The sequence below is a fragment of the Cydia strobilella genome, chromosome 18, assembly GCF_947568885.1.
Source record: "Cydia strobilella chromosome 18, ilCydStro3.1, whole genome shotgun sequence".
Lineage (NCBI taxonomy): Eukaryota > Metazoa > Arthropoda > Insecta > Lepidoptera > Tortricidae > Cydia > Cydia strobilella.
This window is the reverse complement of record NC_086058.1, coordinates 3,100,054-3,121,187: the sequence shown is the minus strand read 5'-3', so window position 1 is coordinate 3,121,187 and position 21,134 is coordinate 3,100,054. Positions and strand designations below refer to the sequence as shown.

Genomic DNA, 21,134 nt, shown 5'->3' with positions numbered 1-21,134 from the left:
ACGTGATTTTTTTGCCGTTTTTTATAGATAATGGTACGGAACCCTTCATGCGCGAGTCCGACTCGCACTTGGCCGGTTTTTTTAGGAATGTCCCTGACAGTTAAAACGTGTAGGTACCTACAATCTACGTCTAACATATGTTTACTGTTGCAGTTAGGTAGGTACACCTTTGTACTTATAATAACTTATTATAATAAATTTTTGATGCAGAAATAATTATACTTTGGTCCAGATTTTTTTCGAATATGTGGCCGATACTAGATTTCAAAAGCGGTTAGGTATAGGTAGGCCTTATTAATAAGGCAAAATTTTCAATATATATTAGAAGTTGACATTGAATCATGTTTATGTATAGTCTCTATGGTTAATAATACATAAAATTTGGAGATGTAAAAGATCTCCAATGTCAGATATGGAATAAACGACCTGGAGCACTCCCTCTATGGTGTTCGCACTATAGGGGCACTCCTCCCGTCGTTCGACCAATGGCTGGAGAGGGGGCATGGCAAGATCGGGTTTAGGCTGACGCAGGTAATAATGGAGATTTGAGTTCCATTATTAAAATACATTTATCTTCAAGGTGGTAAATCAAATTAAGTAGGTTTGTATAAATCGTGTTTTGCTATTTCACGTGTCCTTTCATTTCTGTTACCCAAAAATTACAATACTTGCTATATTTTACCCTGTACCTTTTGTTCAAACTTAAAAATTACATTTCATGTTTCTGCAAAATTCCATAAATATAGGAGAAAACTCAAGGAACCCAATGGAATCCATGAAACATTTTACAATTAACGACATCAATATACAATGTGCATTCTAAAAATCTAAGACCCCACTTCGCTCGGTCGATAAACATGTTTCCAATTGACGTTTAGGTAAATTACCTATGTATGGATGGTAAAGAAAGGATCGCAATCTCTTATGGCAGAATTGTTGTAAAAGTGACCGCGTTAAGCTTTAAATAATAGTTCCTAATCTCTCCGGTGGCGCTAGTTAGGCTCTGGGACATGAGTATAACATGAACCATATAAGGCAACAAATAACCCGACCAAATTACGTAGGTTGTTTTTGGTAGTATTTCGGTGTATGGTGGCGCCGCCTAATTACTGTTTTTTGATGGACACTTTTTATACATAGAGATTTGGCTCCTTTATACAGTCTCCATGTACCTATGGTGAAAACATATTTAAATAAAAACACAATTTGTCTTTGCTATGTTCCTATGTGTTACTTGGTGTTACCAAATAGTTTCCAACATTTTCCGTGATATAAGATATTGCTACAACGGGGTCGGAGTTCAAGCATAATATAGAAAACATCATTATTTGAGAGTCTTTATTAATTATTTATGCATTTTACAAAATAAGATAAAAATAAGCATACCTAATCGTGACAAGCCTTTTCCTATACATATAAAACATAATTATTTTCACTGTAAGTAGTTGGTTAAATAAAACTAATCAATTTAAATAATGTTCTCTATATACTCACTAAGTTTATTCACGCTTCTTCTAATTTGATTTGTGCAATCTTAAATTTAATAATTTAATATGAATAGGTAATAATATCATTAGCAGCAGAGAATATGGGAGTCTACGATCGACTGCTATCTTTAAAAGCAACTGAAATGAAGGCACCAAACATCAATAATTCAGTAGATACAACCGAAGGCATATAGCCTTAACTAATTACAAAACACCTAAGACACATTTAGGCGCCCAACACGAATAAAGTTCTCTTCACCTAAATAGGGGATATTACTGCAATATTCTGCCACCAGAGTGCAGCACTAGCCTTTTTAGTAAACCATAGAGTAACTTATACATACTGTACCTTTAACAGGTTTTTGACAAGTTTTCAGAGATAATAAAATATGACATTGATGCATCAAGGCGGTTTGTTTACAGACCGGGAAACGCGAATATGAAATTTCGCTGTCTGCCTCTTTATCGCTCGAATATGCAAGAGTGACAGAAATGTTAGAGGACGAAATTTCGATTTTCTTGGTTCGATAGATAGACCCTCAGATTGTGGTAATGGCGCCCCCTCCAGTCCTCCTAAGCAGAGTTTCGCAGAATAAATGATTGGTAATATTTGGTAAGGTAGCAACTTGTTTAAACAATAGGGAATATTATGCGAATCATTCGCATAATATTCGCATAATATCCCCTATGGTTAAAACAAGTTGCTAATGATTCGCATAATATTCCCTATTGTTTAAACAAGTTGCTACGTTACCCATTCATTTATTCCGATAAGTGACAGTTTCAGGCTCTATGAAAGACTAGCGTTATCTAGTTTGCGTCGGGAATAGCGACATCTTTGAGGTAATTTTGACAACAAACTAAACATACTACATATCGGCTCGAACATAAATGAAGACGCAAAATCATATCATATCATCAATAATTGCAATCAATCCCATACTCTAACCTTAACTAATTACCCCGCACTCTAACCTCCACAACCCCGCGCCCAAAACTATCATCTTTACATAATCCGAATGTGAAGGTTGACTTTCTTCGCCGACCGTCGCTGGCGCAGCCTCAGTTCAGTCCCCAGTGACGCGCGCGCCGACGCGCCTGTGCTGTGCTGTTTTAATTTTTAATTTTATTTTTTTTAAATTGTGCTGTGCACTCGGATACAATGAGGCTAATTTTTTGGGTAAGCATTTATTTTTTTATTTAAATAGGTCAGTTTTTTTTGTTAAGTGAAAGTTCTTCGGATCTTTTTATCGATCTTCTCTAGCAATCAAACCGCCAGTTAAGTTTAAAACGATAGTTTAGAAACTTTGTCGTTTATGCATAATTTTGTGCTTTGTATGTTTGTGTTAACTGTTTTAATTGCGTGTAATGAGCGGAAATTTTGACGTAAAGTGCCGGTTACTTAAATTTTATAACAACATTACTGTAATTATTACGTGGACGCATTCACTCACAAAATGTAAATACGTTTTTTGCAAGTGAATATACAAAAAAAAACTTTCTTAAATATGTTTAAAAAAATGTTGTGTATATGTAATATTTTTATAAGATGTAAGAAATATAAATATTATAAATAAGTAAGTAGGTCATAGTGACGTGTTCGCGAAAGGACCGCACGCGCACGCGGATAAGACATCGACGCGCGCGCAGACTTCCATGCGCTTCCGTTTCTCTTACGTCCAGCCGCACTCGCCTTGCTTATACTTGGCAAGCTAGCCATAATTTTCACTACGCTAACCAACTTTAATACATATTGGGATAAATATTATTCTAAAATTCATACTTGTATGCTTAGGTACCTGTGTATAATCACTACATAGTATAAAACAGAATAAAATAAAACAGTCGATTTCCGCTAACCGCGCAACTACGCAACGGATTTTGACGCGGTTTTTTTAATAGATAGAGTGATTCAAGAGGAAGGTTTAGGTGTATAACTTGTTATGTGTAAATTGGTTGAACTACCCGTGCGAAGCCGGGGCGGGTCGCTACTGTCGCTAGTATCATATAGATTACATGTTCGGCCGGCTACATAGATGATTAGGAAAAGAACTATAACATTTATTACTGACAATTATTATTGGTAGTAGTCGTCACTACGACAAACTTGGCCTAGGTAAGCATGTTTGGGAGGTGGAATCTTTTTTCACACCTAATAGCTACATTTTGTACCTATATCCTATATCCGTCCCTGGGCCTCAAACTATCTCCATATTAGAGAGTATAATCATTCATAAATCGGTTAAGCGGTTTAAACGTGAAGAGGTAATAGACATACAACCAGACAGAGTTACTTTTATATTTATATTATTATTACAGGATTACACAGCCATAAAGATTCCCTTACTCTCTATTGTGACAACTCGATATGTCACATAGGAAAGCGTGTGACATCCGTGTGAGCATGGCTAAACGGTCAACTTAGCCGAATACACGTAGCTAACGCGATTGCTACGGCATTACAATACATTACAATCGCAATTCGTAGAAACAATGGTGGGTTATGTAATTGCGTGTTTACGCTTCTTTTAAAGTAAATACTTGTCATTTGAATTCCAGAGGGCCAGATTGAACAAATTACTCTCAGATAAATTTTAAGACTAAGTACCATCAAAATCTACACCTACTTTTACCAAAATCTATCCACAAACTTTACAAAAATGAACAAGCGTAACTTTATTTAAGGAATATTAAGGATGACTCACGCAAGACCGGGCCTTGCCCGGGCCGAGGCGTACGACATGTCGTTTTCTATGAAGGCTGTTCGCTGATCACGTGGTGCTTTCCTTTATCGAAGCGCCGGAAGCTCCGGCTCGGCTGCCCCGGTCCGGTCTAACGTGAGTCACCCTTTGGAGTCCCTTTATCCTAACTCCACCAACTTTGACGTAAAAAGTGTGTGAAAGCCATTTTCTTATATACCACGTAAACGGTCACCACGCCTGTAACTACAGGGGCGTTAACATGCGCGTTGCCGACCCTTAAAAACCCTTATCTACGCTTAATAGGGTTCCGTACCCTAAGGGCAAAAACGGGACCCTATTACTAAGACTCCGCTGTCCGTCTGTCACCAGGCTGTAACTCATGAACCGTGAAACACAGACAGCTGAAATTTTCACAGGTGATGTATTTCTGTTGCCGCTATAACAACAAATACTAAAAAGTACGGAACCCTCGGTGCGCGAGTCCGTCTCGCACTTGGCCGGTTTTTTTTTTAAGAATACTATAGTGTAGAACATTAGTCTTACATTACAAACGTTTCATAATAACTTGTTGTCTATGGTGCAAGACTCTAAAAGCTACAACTTAAAACATAAGATCGCGAAAGTTCATTACATTGTAACAAACTTAAGTTAAAGCGTGGATTCAGATTACCATGGCTATTACGGCGCAATTACGTAACAATTAACGTTGTGGCTGTAATTAGCTTTTAACGAGTCCGAGAAAAGTGAAAGATGAGCCGAACGTGACGGAACACTGCGTCTACGTCTGTATGTATGAGTTGCGAAGGGGTTAGGTTAGGTTACCGTGCACTTTTATTTTATATGACATCTATTTCAGTTTATAATTTATATATAGTAATGTGACTACTTAAAAACACAAATTATAAATATTTGATAAAATAATTTGATTTGTTCCCAAAGTTGTGTACTTAAGTGCTAATTAGACGGGGCGCGAACTTGCGTGCGATTTTAGTTAAGTAAAAACATTATGGACTATTGAGGTTACATCCAATTTAGCCGATCGATCAACGCGCATGAGAGTTCTCGCACTGTCTATATAAATGAACCATTTGAAAAGGAAATGATGATAAAGATATTTCCTAGGACAATTTGTGAGTCTTTTACTTAAGCTCCCGATCGCAATTATCGGTCTCATGCTATTAAGCTCGCTCGGTCGCTCAGATGTAAACTGTGATAGCGATATTAGCTTTACAATTGTGACAGTGACTGATAAAGTGCACGCTTCATACATTCACTGCCGAAGGGTACGAATTCGGACACAGACTAATGACATCTGACATGAACGATGTCTAAACGATTGCAAAATTACTTAAGCTTTTTTGTTATCTGTGAGATACTTAACGAAAGTTTTAGTGACCCTACACACGAGCGCTTTTTAGGGTTCCGTACCCAAGGGTAAAAACGGGACTCTATTACTAAGACTCCGCTGTCCGTCTGTCCGTCTGTCACCAGGCTGTATCTCATGAACCGTGATAGCTAGACAGTTGCAATTTTTACAGATGATGTATTGCTGTTGCCGCTATAACAACAAATACTAAAAACAGAATAAAATAAATATTTAGGTACAAAAACGCGATTTTTCCTGCCGTTTTTTGTCGTAATGGTACGGAACCGAGTCCGACTCGCACTTGGCCGGTTTTTAACGCGCGTTGAAAACACGCTCGTGATAATGAGGCCTTATTCCAAGTTTGATGTTTGTACGAATGTAATTATTTATTAAGCCTTTATTAACGTTCATCTGTGTGATGTCTGTGTTTGATAAGTCTTACAATTCCGTTTGTTAAAGTTGTAAATTTGTAATTTTGTATCGTAAGTTCAGATCGAATGACAGTGCAATGTTTTTGTGCGCTAACTTTACAACAAAGGCCACAGATAAATAAGTACTTAACCTTAAAGTGTTCACTCCTTAGCTCCTTACATAGATAAAACCTAATAAGTTTTATTTAAGCTTAGCGAAAATCTATTTATGATAAAATTCAAGCTTAATAAATAAGTATTAAATTTTGAAACTTATTAATATTAAGTTTAACCGTAATTCCCATACAATTTATTATTTTTAGGTATAAGAAAATCCATGCATAGCGAGCACTCTAAGCTTAACTTATTTATCTAAGCAAAGGCTCTAACCCTTTGGTATAAAAATACCGCAAATCGATGTACAGGTTCGCCGTTTGGCACACACATACTAGAGGCCAAAACAAAATTTTTGACTCGCAGTTCCTAAAAAAATTTCGCGCGAGCGGCTTCCGCTATATAGATCCGCGTCTACATTAGATCGGTCAAAATCTTAAAAGATTATTTTAAGTGCCTTTTTACAAGTGAAATTTTAGCATTTTTTTATAGCATATTGCAAAAAAATTTAGCATATTTTTGGCATATTCTAGACATTAGTCTAGCATTTTTTCAAAATCCGAGTTGGCGTTCTATATGCGTTGTGGTAATGAACAGACCTAAAATCGTGATTTTTGAAATACCCAGTCATACAAAGGACAAACTGAAGACCTCGAGAACCTTAGAGACCGTCCGTATACCTATACTATAGTGTTATTGAAGAACATTATTTCCTAAGTACTTTGTTATATCCCGACTTGAATGCCATTCAACAATAAAATGTCGTCATTGAGTTGGTTTGATGATGGCGCTGAAACTTAAATATTAAATTATCATTTGTCACCATTGCAATGTAATTTACAATGGAAAGAAACAAATAGCTGCGACACGTCGAATTTCTTAACAGTAAGCGGCCTTGTTCTTATTAAATAATATGGAATTATAATTATGTTGAAAGCAAGGTTAAAAAAACTTATATTTCGAGAAGGATTTAAGTTAAATTTTTCTGTTGCTTGAGCGAAATTTCCAAATGTTGTGAAGAAACAAGAAACTCGTACCTATGTGCCGCTGTTGTCTAGAATCGTTACCATCATGATTAAGTCTTAATTTTGTAAAATTATTATTGTCGTGCGTCACGTCATGCACCTTGCACAAAATGAAAAAAAAAAAAAAAAAAAAAAAAAACAAAATCCAGAATGGCCAAATGGCCAACGGGTCAAATGACCCGTTTTTACTTAGATCGGTAAGTACCTAAACTTAATTGTTATTATTACTAAACAAACTAATCTTACCTATTGATACCTACATTATTATGATGCTATAAATACATTAATTCATGATTAAAAACATACCTTTAAAACAACTTGACATGCAAATTGTCCTAAAGAAAGTACAAGAATGTAGTTCAATCGGTTAGTAGCCTACCTGGGCCCGTTACGGCAGGTGCGTGACGTGCCTCCCGAACGACCCTTGACGATTACCGACATCATATGTGACTTTTATTAGGACAGGTTGGGCGATCAAAAAATATTTCGAGACGATTTTGAGGCCGATTAATAGGCCAATTTGAATTTTAGTTCTTCTTCTTCTTTTCAAATTATGGCTTCAGCCCAGTGGGGCTATTTCGCCAGTATCAAGGTATTGAGAGGTTTACAAACGACAAAAATTGTACGGTTGTACAAGACAGTGTACGGTGATTTGTTAGCTCTTGTAAATCGATAGCTAGTCTTTACAAGAAGCACGTGGACTACCGGCCGTTGACTCCAAGATGGTGGTTAAACGCGCTTCAAAATTAATTCTCCATTCACTGCACACTACCACATTAGTTTACTGTATAATAAGCTATCGATATTACACTTTAAACAATATTAATAAGCAAAAAACAAAGTAATTAATCACGATGCTAACTATCAAGATGGCGCTCGAACCGGAAGTCTTCCGAATTTTAGTTATTCGATATGATACTGATCTGTCAGTGTCAAAAGTGACGTATTTGGTTGAAGCCGTTATCATACTGAATTCTTCTTCTTCTACTTCTTCTTTTAAAATTATGGCTTCAGCCCAGTGGGACTATTTCGCCAGTATCAAGGTATTAAGAGGTTTAAAAACGACAAAAATTGTACGGTTGTACAAGACAGTGTACGGTGATTTGTTAGCTCTTGTAAATCGATAGCTAGACTTTACAAGAAGCACGTGGACTACCGGCCGTTGACTCCAAGATGGTGGTTAAACGCGCTTCAAAATTAATTCTCCATTCACTGCACACTACCACATTAGTTTACTGTATAATAAGCTATCGATATTACACTTTAAACAATATTAATGAGCAAAAAACAAAGTAATTAATCACGATGCTAACTATCAAGATGGCGCTCGAACCGGAAGACCTCATACTGAATTGTCAGTGTCAAAAGTGAAATTGACACTGACAATTCAGTATGATAACGGAAACATATCGAATAAATAAAACTCGAATTGGCCTGATAATCATAATTTATGTGACTTTTATTAGGATAGGTTGGGTGATAAAAAATGTTTCGAGGAGACGATTTGAGGCAGAAAAAAAAACGAGCAACTTTAATTTTAAGAGAAAAAAATTTTTTTTTTTTTTAAGAGAATAACTTATGGCGTTATAGATAAACGCGCTACACGGCTCAATTTGCTAGTACTTAATTTAATCGTTTGTTTTAATCTGTAATCTTTAACTTTATTATGTATTTGTAAGAAAAAGATATAAAACATAAATTACCGATTTTAGGCTTGTAATGTACTATGAATAATTCGTATTTTTTGATATGGGTTTGACTTAAATATCAAAAATACGATTTTTTTTAATAGAAAATAAATAAGAATAGCAGAAGTATTTTTTAAACTAATAATAACTATCCTCCAAACTATACCTAGTCTAATAAATTCTGTCACTACGTTTACTGTACTTCTTCTCTGACGTATCGCTCTTGACAGAGCGGTCGTGGTCACGTTGAGGCGTCGTCACGTTGAGCGGTCGTGGTCACGTTGAGCGGCCGTGGTCACGACGAGGCGTCCGCGTCGGTAGTAGAGACGGACACAGCTCTTCGCAGCTCCCGCCATCTCTCCCTGTTGGCAGACTGTCTGGCACACTCAGATACGCGGTCTCCCACTGCGGATTTTATTTGGTCAGTCATGCAGTCCAGTCAAGTGTATAAAAATATAGGTGCATATAACTTCTCAAAAATATGTCCCATAGTTCTTAATTCGCTGACATAAGAGCTATTAAGTATGATGTGTGCACCCATATTTTTACACTGTACATGGGATTTTAATTTATCCTTTTTGAAGTCGCCATCAAAGTAGGAGCGATGACCTTAGCAAGGCGGCTGGCAAGAGCTGGATCAGAGTTGCCGCAAATGATAAAGTCGGTTTTTCTTTAAAAAAAGATTAATCAATATAAAATCTTTTACATTTATTAGCTATTAATGAGATATCTTGTTATGTAAGTACTTAGTCAACTTTAAAGGATGTCTGCATTTTTGTACGAGGACGATGTAACATAAAAGTTGACATCAGATGATTTTTGTGAGTCACCGTCCGTTCATGAGTAGTGAAAGCCAAGCGTGGGTGTTTTGGTGTGACCCACAAATAATAAATAAATAATTGACCCTATTGGTCATAATAATTTCAATAACGATACCTTGTTCAGGGTATCATCATTATTGAGAACCGTTATAAATTTCGCCAAGTTCTCTAGTCAAGTCACTTTGCTGGGTTAAATTGTTAAAAACCATGCTACATGTGATTGCTATTTTGATATCTGTTTTTAAATAAATCATTTTCGTAGAAATTTTTGTAGGAGTGGAATCTGGAAAAGGACAAACTTCACCAAATAACTGGAAATATCGCCAAAATCTACAGCTAGTTCTTAAAAAAATTGTCTACGAAGTAACGCTCAAATAACTAATGACAGGAATGACTGTAAATTTGAAATAATACGAATGAATGAAACCAAACTCTCAGGACATTAACACAAAAGACCGGGAAATAAATAAAAAAATGTGATGTTAAGCGGTCGCCGTTTTTTATTGCCGCCTTTTTACTACCAAAAAAAAAATTTGAAACAAGAACCATATGTTTCAAGTCTCAACTGAGGGTGAAGCACGCATGATGTGTGAATTTATATTGCTAATTTTGTTTTCTAATGCGGTAAAAGGTGCAGTTCATTATATTCAAATTATATTATGTTGGCTGGATTACATGTGCCATTATCCACAACTACCTTATAGAAAGGTATGATGGTAGGAGTATTTCATGTTTTATATAGGGCACTGAAAGTGATACATGTTCGTATTATGTCACAGCAACATAGCAGTGAGTTATGTATGCTCAGTCGGCATCGTGTTTCTGGCTTCCGTGTCGTCTTATTAGGTAATGCATGCTGGTCAATACTACTAATATTATAAATGTGAAAGTTTGTATGTCGAGATGTTAGGGTGGTTGTTACTTAATCAGTAAACTAAAAACAGGATTAACAAATAAGATATTTTATCCCGAATATTACCAATGAGGGAAAAAATTACGACGAAACCGTGTGCATAAATCTCCTTCTTCCTATTTACTTAATATTCTTTCTCAAATCACTTTACTGTATGTACCTTTAAGATGAGTGCAACAACAGGGATCTTCAGTAAAAGATTCTTTCCCTTAAAATGGCAGACTTACGCGAAAGGTTTTTACGAGGTTTTTATCATGAAATTGTTTAAGTTCCGGAAAAGGATATGAAATGTGACGTTTTCAAGCAAAAGGTACCACTTTGTCGCTTACCATAAGGACGAAATTTGTTTGTGTCTTTATACGAATAACCTGTCAGAACGTCCTTATGGCAAGCGACAATGTGGTACCGTTTACTTGAGAACGACACAAATATTTTGCGCAATATTTGATATCATAGGAATCCTAGCATTTCGAAATAAAAAGTTAATTACCACTACTTTTGAGGTTAGACAAATTCTAATCTTTAAAAAACGGGGTATAGACTGCACACGTCCTCTGCAATCAGTAACTCTTTGATATAAATAATAATGTAGCTCATTTAGGAACTTGTGGCTATACAAGTTATACAACGTAATAGGCGAAGACGGTGTGAACCTAACAAGGGTCAAAATATAGTTGGTCAAACCAATTTGTCAGTCAGTGACAACCAGGAAAATTATACTCATCCCTTTCTTTTGGGTGCTAGAACAACAAAGATAGTATGATTCTCTCTGTCTATGTTTGAAATGAGACAGTCCTTTGACAAACTATAATTAACCCTTAAATGTTAATATATTATTCCTTTTTTATCGTGGGACGTATATACCACTATATTACAATCCAAGGATGTGGGTTCGAGTCCCACGTTGACCAGAGTTGATCATCGTTGATTTTTTAATGGTGATTGACATCTGTATATACAATTTATAGAATCAACCCGTTCTATGTATACAATTCCTTACTCACAAGTTCCGTTGCACTTGGACTCTTCTCGGTTCGTGGGAATCGTATCTACATGAGCATTGATATGTATGACAAAGTATGACGTTTATCTTTACGCACTTATATATTGAAATTATGGATGGTATATAAAGGATGCCAATCTCTTATGGCAGAATTGTTGCAAAAGTGACCGCTTTCAGCTTAAAATAATAGTTCCTAATCTCTCCGGTGGCGCTAGTTAGGCTCTGGGACATGAGTATAACATGAACCATATATAACCATAGGCAACAAATAACCCGACCAAATTACGTAGGTTGTTTTTGGTAGTATTTCGGTTTATGGTGGCGCCGCCTAATTACTGTTTTTTGATGGACACTTTTCATACATAGAGATTTGGCTCCTTTATATAGTCTCCATGATTGAAATTGGATTTTCCAATGACGCATTAATATGAATGAAAGTTAGACTTCATTACAAATAACTACCTACATCCAGGCCCTATAAAGGTTGTCTCGAAGTGTACTTGTGCAACTTTCTCCAGTACCGCTTCAATGTAGTGTTCAAGCCTTAATCTTGACCATTAAGCAAGTAAGAGTATTCAATTTTCCGAGTAAATTTTCAAATTTCGATTTTAACTACGACAAAGTATTATTAGGTGTTTATGATTTTGAACACGTTTTCAATGTTTAGGTAATATCAGTGGTTTGCAAAGTTGTTTGAAAATCCAGGGCCATTTATCAGCCATTTGCCTCCAGCGGATCCTTAACTACTTTGGACACGCGGCCAGACGGGAGCCAGACAACCGTGAAAAGCGCATTACGGTGGGCATGGTGGATGGAGGACGGGGTAGTGGACATCCACCAACCCGCTGAGTGGATACTGAAAGCCTGCCAGGTATCTACACATGCAGGCGCCTATTATCAGGAAGGCGGAAAATCGTACAGAATGGAGAACTCATGTGGTCGCAACCCTCGGTCATGAGGAATCGAGGAAGAAGAAGAATGTGGTTTGATGATATGTGCAGCAACTTTCATTCATACCAAACAACTAGCAATTTGAATAACAAAACTTCCCTGAGACAAACATCAAAACGGGTCACTCACATAATTATAAGTCGAAGATTGCTTGACATGTTTCGCTCCATAACGAGTAGCTTCAACGGGGGCACGCGTTGGTGTCTCCCTGCGTTTGTGTCGATCCTGCGTGCTCCCGTTGAAGGTCCTCGTTATGGAGCCAAACATGTCGAGCAATCTTCGACTTAAAGATAAGTGAGTGGGTTCGTTTTAATATATATATAATACAAATTTCACACAGAAGCTTCATTCTCAACATAAGCGGTACATTTAAATCAGAGCCTGTTTGCTATTGTCAAACTATCACACACATGTCAACGCATACAGGTTGACCTTTACCGACTATGATTTGGGCCTTAATCCATACAAGGCCCATACAAGAGGTCTTATTGTACCGGTTGTCAGCCTTTGACATTTGGATCAATAGCACAAAGCAAAGTCAAGGCTGGGTGCAGTGAGGCGTGCGTTTGCATACGATTGTGAATGGAGTGCTTTATCATTGATAACGGTGGTTAGTAGTAATGGCCGTACCACACCATCGCACCGCACCAAGGTCATTGTGCGACGCACCCATAAGTAAGAGCGAGAAAGAGATATCGCTTTCTCGTTCTTACTTATGGATGCGTGGCACGATGACCTTGGTGCGGTGCGACGGTGTGTTACGGCCTTAAAATAACACTAAGCGAGTCTGTATCCCTAGTGTAAATTTCATTCGATAAGGTGACGTGAAGTACCTATCTACGCGTTTGCGTTAAGTGTCATTTCGTATTGAGATTTTGAATTTCCAAAAACGTCCGTTTGGCGCGCTGTTTAAAATCCCATACACAATGAGACTTAACGGAAACGCGTACTCGCGTCACGCTATCGAGTGCCATCAGGCGATTCATCTGCTCGTTTGCCTCCTTCATCATAAAAAAAGATTGTATGTCAACTGGCGATGGTCAGGTCATGGAGACTATAGTATAAAGGAGCCAAATCTCTATGTATGAAAAGTGTCAATCAAAAAACAGTAATTAGGCGGCGCCACCATACACCGAAATACTACCAAAAACAACCCACGTAATTTGGTCGGGTTATTGATTGCCTTATGTCCCAGAGCCTAACTAGCGCCACCGGAGAGATTAGAAACTATTATTTAAAGCTAAAAGCGATCACTTTTGCAACAATTCTGCCTTAAGAGATTGGCATCCTTTCTATACCATCCATAAGGTCAGGTATTTAATATCCTGGCGCCCCTAATACCGATATATGTGCCATTCTCAATCAAAAGGGTACTTATTGTCGGTTGTCAATAAGGAGTTATTTCCATATAGCTTCAATTGAAAATCAACCTTATTAACAAGCGACAATGTGGTACCTTTTGGTTAAAAATGTCACATATATAGGGCGACATAAATCACATAAAATAGTAGAAATTAAATAATGTGGAACTAAAAAAAATCCATACTATTCTTCTTCTTCTTCTTTTAAAATTATGGCTTCAGCCCAGTGGGACTATTTCGCCAGTATCAAGGTATTAAGAGGTTTAAAAACGACAAAAATTGTACGGTTGTACAAGACAGTGTACGGTGATTTGTTAGCTCTTGTAAATCGATAGCTAGACTTTACAAGAAGCACGTGGACTACCGGCCGTTGACTCCAAGATGGTGGTTAAACGCGCTTCAAAATTAATTCTCCATTCACTGCACACTACCACATTAGTTTACTGTATAATAAGCTATCGATATTACACTTTAAACAATATTAATGAGCAAAAAACAAAGTAATTAATCACGATGCTAACTATCAAGATGGCGCTCGAACCGGAAGTCTTCCATACTATGTTGTCATGTCTGATATGATTTTACGTCAAAAATGTGACAGTTACGTAAGAAGTGGCGCCCTCAATAATTTTCTACAATTTCTTGTCGGACTATACTCATGGTCAAATTTAGAGGAACGCAAATAAGGTTTAATTACTGGATTAAAGCACTTTCAAGTAATTTCAAAATTAGTAATTAAACTTTTTTTTGCGTTCCTCTAAATTTTTCCATGAGTGTACAATCATGTGAAACTTTACTAAGGATTTTAAAACGAACACGGGACTTAATTAACGATTAAGTCCCGTGTTAGTTTTAAAATTATGAGTGAAAATGGCGTTAGTTTATATCAATTTACAGTCCCGTGTTAGTTTTAAAATTATGAGTGAAAATCGCGTTAGTTTATATCAATTTACAGTCCCGTGTTAGTTTTAAAATTATGAGTGAAAATCGCGTTAGTTTATATCAATTTACAGTCCCGTGTTAGTTTTAAAATTATGAGTGAAAATCGCGTTAGTTTATATCAATTTACAGTCCCGTGTTAGTTTTAAAATTATGAGTGAAAATCGCGTTAGTTTATATCAATTTACAGTCCCGTGTTAGTTTTAAAATTATGAGTGAAAATCGCGTTAGTTTATATCAATTTACAGTCCCGTGTTAGTTTTAAAATTATGAGTGAAAATCGCGTTAGTTTATATCAATTTACAGTCCCGTGTTAGTTTTAAAATTATGAGTGAAAATCGCGTTAGTTTATATCAATTTACAGTCCCGTGTTAGTTTTAAAATTATGAGTGAAAATCGCGTTAGTTTATATCAATTTACAGTCCCGTGTTAGTTTTAAAATTATGAGTGAAAATCGCGTTAGTTTATATCAATTTACAGTCCCGTGTTAGTTTTAAAATTATGAGTGAAAATCGCGTTAGTTTATATCAATTTACAGTCCCGTGTTCGTTTTAAAATTATGAGTGAAAATCGCGTTAGTTTATATCAATTTACAGTCCCGTGTTCGTTTTAAAATTATGAGTGAAAATCGCGTTAGTTTATATCAATTTACAGTCCCGTGTTCGTTTTAAAATTATGAGTGAAAATCGCGTTAGTTTATATCAATTTACAGTCCCGTGTTAGTTTTAAAATTATGAGTGAAAATCGTGTTAGTTTAAAACAATATAGGACGATAGACAGTTTAGAAAGAGTTTGCTTGTAAACACATGTAAAGCGTGGCCCATACTAATTGCACACGCATTAGGCCTCGCACACACGTTCCGATGTCAAATGTAAATCGCGATGGTCGGGGTCGCTGGCCTGTGATCTTTAACAATATTGTGGTGAAAGGGTGTCAACTACTCGCTTCTTGACTGTCGTGTCCCATGCGATTTGCGAAATGTACCTATATATACATTCTACCTTAATATATAGGTTGATGTCTATGTACGTTAGTACGTTATGCTTTTAGCTTTATTATAAGTTTAAATATTTACAGTTTAGGTACGCCTAAAACAGCTACATAGCACTTTTTACCCGTTTTATATTACTTCTTAATCTAAGGTATCATGAGTTTTGAATGATTCACGGTTAGTTTCACTAGACTTATATTGACCGGGATGTAGACCGTGATTACCTTTTGTATTATTTTTGCGTCGAAATATCGGGAGCTCATAAATAATACAAAAGGTAATCACGGTCTATATCCCGGTCCAGATAAGTCTAATAAGGTATCATGATTTAGAAAAAATCAGATAAAACTTTTCCACAATAGGTATATTGATTTATTCTTCTTATAAACCTGCGATAGCGATTTTATTTTCAAGTGTAACAATCTAACAATGCGACAACAGTGTTTACTAAACTAAAGGATGACTCACGCTACAACGGTCCGGGCCCGGGCCAGGGCGCCCACACTTCGTTTTCTATGACAGGTGATCGATGATCGCGTGGTGCTTTCTATAGAAAACTGAAGTGTCGGGCGCCCCGGCCCGGGCCCGGACCGTTGTAGTGTGAGTCATCCTTAATGAAATAATTCGTAAAAACATACTTATTCTTTAAAAAAATTAAAGCTTTCAACGTCATGTAAATATGGTTACAAAATAGCGATATATGCTACATTTGCATTCACCCGTGAAGGCTGCTTGCACAACCCACTTTTATGTACCTACCTAATTACCTTGAATATATATATAAATGATTTAAGAGATTCTGTTATACTACGGGCTGTAAGCTGTAAGTTATTTAGCGAATACCGTCAAACGGGGTGAATAGGGATATTTGGGCTGAATAGAGACAAAACTTAAAAAGTGATTTACCTGACAAACAAATTGTACTATTCGATAGAAAGTAATAGTAGATTCTGTATGATATAATTTGTCTAGGTAGTTAATAAGAAATTGTCAGGTAAATCACATTTTAAGTTTTGTCCCTATTCACCCCAGCCATCCCTATTCAACCCGGTTGACGGTACGCAAAATAAAAATATTCGCGGGAAAAATATCTAGTTGCACTATTTAGAAATATAAATTTATTCAATTTCAAGAAAAATGTATGAAAACCAAATTTACATTAGTCATTGTCATCACATTTGACCCAAATAAATAATAAATAAATATTATAGGACATTTTTACACAAATTGCCTATGTCCACAGTAAGCTCGAGATGGCTTGTGTTGTGGGTACTCAGACAACGATACAAATAATATATAAATATCTACTTAAATACATAGAAAACAACCATGACTCAGGAATGCTCAGGAACAAATATCTGTGCCATCACACAAATAAATGCCCTTACCGGGATTCGAGACCAGACCGGTCTTGATTCAAATTTTGAATAGGTACATATAATAATAAACAATAAATAATAAGAAAAAATAGCTATAATACCTACCGATGATTTACAAAAAAAAATGTTTAAGAAAAAGTTTCCATATATGTAGCTCCTAAAACTTTTTAGATTTCTATATACAGGGTGTCCCAGAACAAACACGTCACAGTGACACCGGAGGTAGGTCAACTGAAGAGGAACCTAACCAGCCCAGCCGAACATGACCCCAGTAAAAGTTGCATGGTTTTCGAGTTATCGATGCTGGTAGGTACTAAAAATGTTAAAACAAAGGGAAAAATTCTCAATTTTTATTTATTTCGGTAATAGTTAGGTTAGGTTCCTCTGACAAAATAGAGAAGTGTTCAGTTTTTTAATATTATTTTACGTTACCTATTCTTCAAAGTAGTAATGTTAGTTTAAACCTAATGCAGTTTTTAACAGACAATTTTCAAGAATCAATCTTTAATTTTATTTATAGCTTCAAAAAGTTTTTATCATTTTCTCATATAGGTATATACATATATTCGCAACACATCCTTATTTCTATGATAACAAAGGTGTGTTGCTATTTGGCTACTTATTTGATGCTGACTGTACAAGTGTACATCTACACATATATCACTAACCATTACAAACATTAGGTACTCACTTTCTTCAAAACATCGTGTTCATCAATGAAAAAATGAATGTGAGAACTGAGAACAGTTAATCACCATAATAGAACTATTACTGACGCAAACAAATCAATCAGCCGTGCGGCGTTAATTTGATAAAGCATCATGAACTGGCAATATTTTTAAGTTTACGACTAAGATTAGTATTAACATAGTGTCGTTAAAATTTGAACCTTCTTGGTAAGCCAGTAAGGTTTATATTTGAACGAGTATTGGATAGATAATTTCAACCATACATGCGTACGGTGCCGGTCAACTATGAGAGTGTAACTATAGATATCTAATTATTGATAAAACATAAGCCTTTGGAGATGCTGTTTATAAAATAGCCACATCGGAAATTCGTAAAAAAAAGGTCTTATTGGAAATATGTATGTTAAACTTATAAGTGGTGATAATATTTACTGAAAAGCAGGCTAATGCAGATATATTAAAACAGTTTTGTTGACGAATGAACAAATAAATTTTATATTTGAACATGAAGGTGAAAAAAGAATAAATCTTTAAATATATATCAGTGATGAATATGTCGAACTAGACAGTTTCGTATAATTTCGAAAATATCTTTACTTGAAGCTAAAACTAAATTCTTAAATTGTAAAACGGGACTTAATCCTGTATTTAAGTTTTGAAATTTACCTCCGACGTTTCGAGGACGGCGTTGTCCCCGTGGACTCGGGGAAGACAGGCTAAGGTTGACATTAACATCTTCTAGCCGCGCGAGTTTTTCGAACTACCCGCACTTGGTCTTTTATCAGCTTGAACGTTTTGCGCACTAGGGATGTTACTCTGTCGACATACCGAAACCCGACACGCCGTCCTCGAAACGTCGGAGGTAAATCTTAAAACTTAAATATGCGATTAAGTCCCGTTTTACAATTTAATAGGTAATGTGTAAAAATCGTGAAAGTTTAAAACTGAATCATATTTCCAGTTGTATTCGGAGCAGTTAATCCCGGTCACCACAAGGCAAAGAGTGCACTGACCACTAACTTTATTACGTAAAATATTGGTCAAAAAGCCTGAAGCTAGCCTAAATTTGCAATTAGAGTTTGCGATCCGGATCCAAATTATAATATAGTGATTCACAATAATATAAAAAGTAATAGAGTAGACGAATAACGACTCCACTCCTCTGTCCTTGGCGACCTTCTGAGAAAGTCCGAAGTAACGTCTGCATGCCCATGACTTACGCTGGGAGTAAAAGTATTTGACATACGATGTAACAACAATTTCATGCCATACTCACTCTTGTGGCTTACGCAGTAGGTGCTACGGAGAAACTTTTACTTTTAAGGCGCTAACACACTGGCAAATACGCTTTCGAGCGCTTCTACTATCAAGTATCAGGGGTTCCTTGAAGAATATGGGAAATGGTAATTGGCAATAGATAAGATTGTTAATTACTTTACGCCAATAGATATTTTCATAGAACCCGATTCTTAAAAAAAGTATAAGTCTAAGATCTAATATATTAATATTATCTAATACATATTAAATGTCTTGGTCTAAATAAAAAATATAGAATATGCCTTTTTTGGGATTATCTAAATTTAAAATTAAATACTAGGTAAGTAAATTGGATTAACTTAATATAATTAAGTCCCCCATTTGTACATTATTTTTTGTTTTAAATAAATAAATAATGATGAAATTCTGCGAAAAAAGTAAGTATATAATCTACGAGTAGTATTATATATATTCAAAATATTTATCAGTACGATTTTTACTCACTATTATTTTTAGTCGCTTTTGGCGACATGTTTCGGATTCTTTGGGAATCCATCCTCAGGCACGAGTGTCCGCGACGGTTGTACGTCGTGCACTGCCCGCGCTGCCCGCCTCGTAACCGTACTGATAAATATTTTGAAATATGTCTCACGATAGTTTAAGTGCGATTATATATATTACCTATTAAACATTGTCAAATATTTATATTCATTAGATAAGTAAAACTTGTCGGAAAAATTTCTTATGTTCCTAATATTGTCTTCGGTTACCGCGATAGTTACTCATGAAATAAAACTATGAAAACGGATTATATCGCGTATATTGAATTTATAATACATCCCGATGTATTATAAATTCAATATACGCGATATAATCCGTTTTCATAGTTTTATTTCATTCTTATGTTCCTTTTAAACCCAGTAGCTAGTTTGTGAACTTAAATTGACAGGTGTGTAATGATTATCTTTCCTTCGTCTCGAGGGCATGAAATAATGATACAATTTAAGTCGGCTTTCCGACACCTTCTAATTAAAGTCATTCTACATTGTTTGCAGGTTGTTAAGAAATAGTGATGGAAGTTATAAAATTAAATCGACGTAACTGAGATCTTTACACGTAGGTACAGAAAAATCGGCATTTCTCTATTTGTTTTTAACTGCCCAAGTACAATAGTTTTGGGTAGATACCAACTATGCCCTGTATAGTTCACATCAAAAGTGATGCGATATAAAATATTCGTAGGGATACTGGTAGGGGTGAGCTATTTTAACTTTTCTTTTCTGTGTCGTTGTAAAATGGCTCAACTGGAAATAAGGCAAACCTCTGTGAGAATGATGTTCAAAGCTCTACCCCGAGATCTACCTCTGATATCTTTGTGAGCGGTCATAGATCTAGCGCGGCTGTGAACGGTAACTAAAATAACGACAATAGTACTAAAAGAAAAAACGGCCAAGTGAGAGTCAGACTCGCGCACGAAGGGTTCCGTACCATTACGGAAAAAAACAGCAAAAAAATCACGTTTGTTGTATGGGAGCCCTATTTAAATATTTATATTATTCTGTTTTTAGTATGTGTTGTTATAGCGGCAACAGAAATACGTCATCTGTGAAAATTTCAACTGTCTAGCTATCACGGTTCATGAGATACAGCCTGGTGACAGACAGACAGACGGACGGACAGACAGACAGCGGAGTCTTAGTAATAGGGTCCCGTTTTTACCCTTTGGGTACGGGGCCCTAAAAAATTACCTATATAAATAAAGAAAAAAACCTAAAATCCTCCCTATCGACCGCCTAAAAAGTAGTTGTGTATTCATACACGGAACCCAAGTGGAATGTATCACGTTATGTCAATTTGTGAAACCAACAGGCGGATGTGATAATTCGGGCGTCACTTGTTTGGGTGATAAACGATAGCAGTTGTGAAAAAAATGTTGTACTTATCTATTGCTGTGATAGAACTATGATATAACCTTAGGATGACTTGACAGATCAAGTCACTTTAGGCTTATTACAGTACAAAAGGCATATTACAAAA

At 36.1% G+C, this 21,134-nt stretch overlaps 1 protein-coding gene across 1 annotated transcript in view; it reads left to right on the top strand.

Moving 5' to 3' along the window:
• Positions 1–2,543: 2,543 nt before the first annotated feature.
• LOC134749457 (alpha-protein kinase 1) overlaps positions 2,544–21,134 on the top strand; it is a 51,208-nt gene continuing 32,617 nt past the window's right edge. The window contains exon 1 of the mRNA XM_063684388.1: positions 2,544–2,667. Coding sequence (XP_063540458.1) covers positions 2,650–2,667 — 18 coding nt within the window. The 5' untranslated portion in view covers positions 2,544–2,649. The remainder of the gene's footprint in view (positions 2,668–21,134) is intronic.